The sequence below is a fragment of the Crocodylus porosus genome, unplaced genomic scaffold, assembly GCF_001723895.1.
Source record: "Crocodylus porosus isolate Cpor-Errol unplaced genomic scaffold, CroPor_comp1, whole genome shotgun sequence".
Classification (NCBI taxonomy): domain Eukaryota; kingdom Metazoa; phylum Chordata; order Crocodylia; family Crocodylidae; genus Crocodylus; species Crocodylus porosus.
This window is the reverse complement of record NW_017728931.1, coordinates 52,085,264-52,093,176: the sequence shown is the minus strand read 5'-3', so window position 1 is coordinate 52,093,176 and position 7,913 is coordinate 52,085,264. Positions and strand designations below refer to the sequence as shown.

The 7,913-nt window shown below is 47.3% G+C and overlaps 1 protein-coding gene across 3 annotated transcripts in view; it reads right to left on the bottom strand.

Annotated features, from left to right (window-relative positions):
* The window catches only part of GTPBP1 (GTP binding protein 1), a 23,494-nt gene that overhangs the window by 14,565 nt on the left and 1,016 nt on the right, over window positions 1–7,913 (bottom strand). The window contains exons 2-3 of one of the 3 annotated variants that reach the window (XM_019544934.1): window positions 4,803–5,358; window positions 1,784–1,895 (exon numbers count right to left, since the gene is read on the bottom strand). In XM_019544934.1, coding sequence (XP_019400479.1) covers window positions 1,784–1,889 — 106 coding nt within the window. In that variant the 5' untranslated portion in view covers window positions 1,890–1,895; window positions 4,803–5,358. Of the gene's footprint in view, window positions 1–1,783; window positions 2,307–4,802; window positions 5,359–7,913 lie in introns of those variants that run through there. The other 2 variants (XM_019544935.1, XM_019544936.1) reach the window with 2 other exon arrangements.

The following is a 7,913-nucleotide window of genomic DNA, read 5'->3' as shown; positions in this document are numbered from 1 at the left end:
GCCAGGGCAGCTAGGATCTGGAACCAAGGGAAGTAGTACTGGCTCCTACCCTGGGGGTCTTTAAGAGGAGGTTAGATGAACACTTTGCTGGGGTCGTTTGACCCCAGTACTCTTTCCTGCCATGGCAGGGGGTCGGACTAGATGATCTATTCAGGTCTCTTCCGGCCCTAGAAACTATGAAACCTACAGAAATTAAGACGCAGATGTGACAGGTTAGCCAGTAGTGGCTTGACCCAGGGGTTTTGAAAAGTTCAAAAATGATTGGTGGGGAGTAGGGGGGGAATCCCTTTTTTTCACCAATCAGACCCCTGGAAAAGGAGGCTACACCCCGCACCCAGGAGCCAGGTAGAGAAACTGGACCTGAGCAAAGACTCACTTCATGTCTGCTGATTGGTCCCACTGGCCACCTGGGGGGGGATAAAAGGGGCAGTGCACCTGGCTCTGGTGGAGATGAGGAGGGACCAAGGAGAGGAGTTCTGAAGAGCTGGTGAGAGCTGGCCAGTGGGGTAGAGCAGTTGCCCCAGACGAGCGCTGGGAGCCACAGGAGGTAGCTTGGCTTAGTTGCTCAATGCACAGGGCAGTGAGAGGCAAGTCTCCAACGTGGACCCGGACCCTGGGAGCCACAGGGGGCTGCTTGGTTCAGCTCGGCTCGGCTGCTTGGTGCATGGGGCGGTGCACAGAGAGTCTCCAGTGGGGGGACCCTGAGCCTGGGAGCCACAGAAGGTGGTTTGACTGCAGCAGCACACAGGGCAGCGCGCAGAGGGGTCTGGGCAGGACTGAAGCCTCGGAGTCAAAGTAGCAGCTTGGCTTGGCGCACGGGGCAGCGTGGAGTGGGTTCAGGAGGGACCCAAACCCCAAGCTGAAGGCGGCAGCTTGGGTCCCTTTTTTCTTTTGATCCCTGGACAGCTGGCTTGGTGTGCAGGTGGCATACACAGGATCCTAGAGGGACTAGAGCCCAGGAGCTGCAGGCAGCAGCCCAGGCATTGATGGCTCAGTGGTAGAGTTCTCACCTGCCACATGGGAGACCTAGATTCAATCCCTGGCCAAGACACCGGAGGAATGAGTTGCCAGGAAGAGGGAATCCCCCACTGGGGAGGAGGGTTCTCCTCACCTTCCCCCACCATTGTGCCTGTGCCTCAAACTTCTCTAAGGAAGTGCAACACTGCTTGCCAGTACGAGGTGCCTTCAAAAAACTGAATTGCAAAAGAGGGCAAAGGACAGACATATCAAAGCTGCAAAGATAAATGACTGCTGCCACACCTAACATATATAAAATTAAAGCCATTATATAGTACAGGCAATCTATGACATACACTTCCAGAAGTCAGAAGCAGATGCTTCTGTTAAAACCTGTAATTAGATTAAAACACTTCTGAAGTACTCCTGTGAGGAGCTCCCATTTTACAAACTAAAAAAAATTTACAGTACACAGATAAAGTGAACACACCTGAGCAGGGAGGGAGTCTGTATCAGGACTGATGATACAACTGCAGAGCTTTCATCTTGCAGTAATGTGCTTTAATGCCAATCATTCTTACTTCAAAGAGTCTGCATGATTTTATATCAATAATATTTAGAGCTATGGCAGATAAGACAATAATATTGTAAACAAACCACATCTTGCCAAGCAACAGCCAGGTGTTGAGGAAGAAGCTGTTCTGCATGCTGTTCAGTGTGGAGGTGTCTCTGAAACACCAGGTGCTGCCTATGGCAATTGACAGACTAAAATGAACCAATGTTTTCATAGTATTAATTCTTGCTTTCAGATGGAATATATGCTCACCTGATCCTTGCCCGATTACATAGATGGTCTCCCCACAGCCCTCATCAATTCTCTCTGACATCTGCCGCAGCAAGCTGTCATACTGTTCTGATGTTGGACTCACCATCACCAACTAGAGGAAAGATCAGACATCCATTTTACACACAGATGGGACAGTTTCATAAGCAGCAAGTTAACAGTACAACCAATGTGTGTCATACAAAAGCAGGGCTCTCTTGCAAAGACCCCTTTTCAATCACTTTGGAAATGGCTGTTAACCAGGCTAAAGGCATATTCCTCACCACACTGCAAAGGGGATTTATGAGGCTAAGGGCTTGTCTTCAGTGGGGTAGGGATTTACTGTGAAGTGAGATGCTTCACTGTAATTGCTTCATAGTTACAGACAAGTAACAGCCTCCTCTAAATGAACAGCTGGCTTTTACTAGTAAGCCACTCCTTGCAGATGCAGAGGAAATTCTAAGCATGTGCTCAGCAGTGGCCAGGTATCCCACATCCTTTTGTAATGTTGACCCGTAGGCATCATGGGATTGTTCCTAGGACAGAGGCGGGCAATTATTTTGGGCAGAGGGCCGCTTACTGAGTTTCGGAAAGCCATCAAAGGCCGCATGACAGGCAGCCCAGGGCAGATTAATTTTCTACATTTTTAGGGGCCCTGCAGGCCGGATAGAATGGCATGGTTGGCTGCATCCAGCCCCCAGGCCACATTTTGCCCACCCATCCTAGGATGTGCAGTGGGATACCTAGCAGAAGTTAGCCACAGGCCATTGCAATGCACATCCAGGGATCAAACTCTAAAATCCCCATAAGCTATTCCATGATTGGACACTTCTGGATAGCTGGCATCCTTTTCAAACTCCTAATCTGCTTAGAGCTGTGATACTTGGGAATCTGCAGCTCATTGTACAGATATATTCCAATGCACTGCTACCGGACAGCTATAGCTTTATGTCCTGACTACCATGTTACCCAGCAACAGCTGCACCAAAAGGACAAAGAGAACATGGATGAGGAGGAAAAGAAGAGCACAGAAAAGGAGAACAAGGAGACTGAGCAGTTGCTTCTGGAATGACTTTTCTTGGAATGGTTCCTTTAAATTCAACAGCATATCAAGGTTTGAGCATCAACTGGCTGTACAAGATTGGGCTGTACACCCTTCAGATGACCAAGGGTTCTTCCCTTCCCTGGAGACCTGCACCCAGCTTAACCCAGATCTGTAGTAGCAGTATACCAACAGATAAGTGCCACCCTATCTATTCAGAAAGGTGGGCCATTGCCACCTGAATGCTTGGCACCTATTACTACCTTCTCCCCTTACTACCACTCAGTTGCTAACCAACTTGATGCAGGAAGTTTGGCAGTTGAAGCGGTTACGTGTGTGCTGCTATTCAAAAGGTACTGTCACCCTTTCTGGCAAGGTTTCCCGATTCTCTAGATAGCTTTGCATACACAAGTGGGGTCAACAGCATCAGAGCAAATCCATCTTCCAACTATTTGTTCTCATGTACAGATCTGAGAATTCAAAAACAGAACTCAGTTGTGCTTCAAGGCCTCATCAGGCCACCATATAAGATGATCTAGAACAGGGGCTGGCAAAGTATTTTTGGTAGAGTGCCAAAACCCCCACAACCTCAGCTTGTAAGATGTTGGCATGCCAGGGACAGATGGTAAGGGAGCTGTGAGGGACTCAGTCCTCGTTGCGGCAGTCCAGCCCCAGCCCCTTCCCTGCTGTCTGCCCTGAGGTGTGTGCGCACTTGCCTCTGGCAATGAGCTGGGCTGGGGCTCTGTGGACCCCATTACAGCTGCTTGCAGCATCCCTGCTACGACCAGCCTGGGCTCTGTGGCTGGCAGCAGGAGCCTGCCCAAAGTCTGCACTGGCTGTGGTGTGCTGAGAAAAATGGCTTCTTGTGCCACATGTGCTGGGGGTTGCTGGCCCCAGTCTAGAAGAATTTGCGACACCAGAATCTACAGGAGTCAGCAGTGTTTTTGGGCAGAGTGCCAAAAATATCTTCAACCTTGACTTGTAGGAAGTTGGTGTGCCAGAGGAGAACAGCAGAACAGCAGGGAAGCTATGAAGAGCCTGATCCTTGCTGTGGTAGCACAGCCCCAGCCCCTTCCCCACTGTCTACCCTGAGGTGTGTGGGCCAAGCAAAATGCCACTGCATGCCACGCTCTGGCACACGAACTCTACAGGAACTCTCACTTGTCTCCAATAGTGGGGTTAAAAAAGAAAAAGAAAAAACTGATTTGCTAGCCTGGCTAGCACTATGGTATTCAGAGTCCTCCCCTTATCTTTGGAGAATCCATTTGCCTTCTGCTACAATGGCTGGGAGCTTTTTACTGGCTTCATGGATGACAGAAAAGAATTGTTTAAGTACTACCTAAGCACCTGCAGCATGACACCACAGCATGCATCTGAGAGATTGGAGGGAAGGTGGAGCAGGTGCTAACTGAAGGCTCATAGAAGTAACAAACGCCTGCCTAACACTTAGTTGCCTGGCAAGGTTTGTTGTAGTAGAGATGCGCTAGCAACAGTGCTTGCAATTCACTGCTGGGCTCTGTGGGGGTTTTTTGTTTTTTTGCTAAGCAGCATGTATACTCTCCATGCCTCTGCTAACTTTAAATGGGATGTGGGGTTAAGTTTACTTTCAGGGGAAATATCAGTGGTAACAGTGCACTACCCCTGTGAGGGAGGCTGTATTTTCAATAAGCAAGGTCTGTATTGTGTGGTTTTGTATATTTTCAAGAGTTTCTGAATGTGGTAGTTATACTTTCAGTGGATGGTCTGTTTCAGTGCCACAGCCTACTACCCAGGAGGGAAGGTGGTAGGGGTGTTATTGTCTATAAGACAGCACTCATCATACATACACTGCATATCTCTATGCATCTTAAAAACAAAAGGACACAGCCTTTTGCTGTCAGGAAACATTGCTAATGCTTAGAATCTGGAAGAACAGCTTGGATTTGACATTTTTGTTGCCTCGGCCTTTTCTCCTGGTGGCTGGAATGACATGGTACCAACCCCAAGGATGGGTTGGAAGGATCAATGAAGTTCTGCTCCCACAGGCTGCTGTTTTCGCTGCCACATGGGAGGAGCTGTGGCTGAGGTTCTCCAGAGTCTGTAGAGCTGAGGATGATAAAAAGCTGGCAGCTCTGAATGCAGTGAAGCATCAAACACCAAGGAGGCAGGAGACTTTGTTAGGAAGCACACTTCATCAGCAACATCCATCCATTCCTTAGCTCCATCAGCTGTCTGCTTCATCCTGCCTGTTTCTATAGTTTCTCAGGTCACAGCAAGGCACTGCCCTGTAACAGTGAATCTCTTTTCATCCAGCTTCCTGGTGACAGAGAGCTCCTTTTCTGCCAGGTCCCTTATTGGAAACCATTGCTCTTGCTTCTCATCCCAGGAAAAACCTCCTCTTTCACTCCTGCACTGCCTTCCCTTATTTTTCAGAAGCTTCTTTGAAGTCAAATACTTCCACTTTTGTTGTTTTCTCCCACTTCACATGCAAGTTTGCCACATGTTGGCCTCATGTTAAATGGTATCCGTGAGAATCTGGACACCTCGGGTGCAGGTCCTATAAAGGCGGCAAGAAAAGTAACAGGCAGTTATTGTTCAGGTTCAATAGCTACAAAGGTAAAAGTTGCACCCAACAATTTTGAAATACCTTCCCCAGTGCCTTTTCCCAGGCCCTTTTCTACCTTTCTTCCTGTGTGCTTTGGAACCACAAAACTATGGTCTATGGCAGTTCCTCAAAAATGCTAGTTCGGGGGGCTGGCTGCTACACTCTAGACTCGGTTCTGCTGTACAGCACTGCACATTAGGGAGCCAGAGACCAGCAATTTCAAGACACAGAACAAGAAGGGAGGGGACCTGATGAAGTCATAGCAGAGACTGTATTAGAACACCTTGCAGAAGCACTTGAGAATCAATTCTCAACCACGGTGCCACAAGATCCTGCTACAAGTGCCATGAGGTGGCTGCCCAGTATTAGCAGGGTTAGGTGCGCAACCACCTACAGATGATTCACAAACATAAACCAACAGATTCTAAATAGGAATCCATAGGGTCAAAACTATTCAGTGTTGTGGTCCCTCCAGAGTTCAAAATGCTGTATTACTTTTCCACAGTCAAAAAGTGAGCTTGACATCGAAAGGGGTGACTCAAGTCTAACAAGACTGAGAACCACTGCACTAGAAGATGTGTTCCCTGATCTGTAAAACCAAACACCAAAGAATCTGCCTATTTATGAATGCTAAGTAAATCTAGCATGATATAGTATGCATGACTATTATTTACTGGATTGGCGTTTCTAACATTTTGCAGGGCTAGAAGGGCACAGCTGCTTATCTGGGAAGCAGACACCGCAAAGGAGCACTGCGTTATTAAAGCACAATGAAAGCATGTTTTGTTTCTAAACATCCCACTTTAAATCATCTGCAAATATGCTTCAAGTTCCCTGTGTTACTAATAGTATTTTGCCATGAATTTTAGATGTACTAGAAGGCACACATGCTACCCTTTTTGTAGCATTAGGCAATATGTTTCTGAGCTGTAAGTAGTTTAATGCTACAACGCATTCAATAGATTTGGACTAGGGCTACAGGGGCAGGGAGACCATGTTAAGATTTGTCCCGATAAGAAATTTTGCACTTCACTCAGTGGCTTGATCAAAAGCCACAATTGTATTGTACTTGATAACAGAATTGTAGAATGCACATCTGCAACAAGTCCTTATTTTCTTTAAGTGAGTCTTGAACAGTGGGATGGATGGAGGAGTCAGCACTGGGACAGGTAGGGCAGCTGGCAAAGCAGCAGTAGGGGATTACTATTTTGAGCATGCAGTGGTGTTGAGAGAGGAGAAGTGAGAACATAGGAGCATAAAAACTGCCATTTTATGGTCAGATGCCAGGTCCGTCTTGCCCAGTTTCCTGTGTGTCACAGTGGCAGAGTGGATGCTAAAAGAGAGAGTTAACTGAAAAACAACCAGGGTTAACCCCACTGTTCCTCTCTCACTTGCATCCTTTAGCATTCAAGGTCTAGGAAGTTCTGATTCAGGGCCGTGCCCCTCACTCCCAGGCTGAACAGCTACCGATGCCCCTTTCCTCCAAGAACTGGTCGAATCCTTTTTTGAATTCTGGCTAAACTCTCAGCTTCTCCAACACTCCCAGCTTCTCCAACATGTGGTAGCAATGATTTCCACACTGTAATAACATGTTGTGTGAAAAAGAACTTCCTTTTGTTCTTTTTAAACTGACTGCCTGCTAGTTTCATTTAATGACCCCTAGTTTTTGCATTGTAAGAGAGAGTCAATAAAAAATCCCTAGTTGCTTTCTCTTTGCCATGTAGCCTTTTGTAAACCCTTTTCATGTGTGTCCCCCCCAACACCAAAGCCTCTCTTTTCTAAACTGGATAGGCCTAGCTTCTTTAGTGTCTCCTCCTACAGGAGCCCCTCCATACCACTAATCATCATTGGTGCCCTTTTCTGGGCCTCCTCTAGTTCTTCTTCTATATCCTTTTTGAGGTGTGGGGACCGGAACTGAGGACATTATTAAAGGTGTGGACACATCATGGATTTATACAGGGGCACGATGATACTTTCTGTTTTGTTTCTTATTCCCCTCTTCATAACCCCTAACATTTTGTTTGCCTTGTTGACAGCTGCTGAGTACCAAGCCAATGTTGTCAGCAAACTGTCCCCAGTGCCTCCCAGATCTTTTTCTCTGATTCTTGCATATCCTTTGAGGTGCAGGGACCAGATCTGGGCATGGCATTCAAGGTGGATTTATCAAGTGGCCCAAGAGGAAGGAGAGAAGAAAAAGTAAGAGGGGAAGGAGGAGGAAGAAAATAGAGGGGCTGCAGCTGGCAGGTGAGCTATTATGTTGTCAAATGCGGTCACCATTTTGACTGGAGACCATAATTGAGGGGGCCAGACTGATGTAGCCAAGCATCTTATAGAAGTCATAGAAAAGCAGAGGTCACCTAGTGCAGTGGTTCTCAACCTTTTAGGCTCCACTAACCTGGGTCCAATCTGGCTATCTCTTTCACAATGAGTGTTCTATATTGAGCAGATTCTTTTTGGTATTGGGTGGTGGAACCGGAGCGTGCTCCATCCACTCCATGCATTGACCT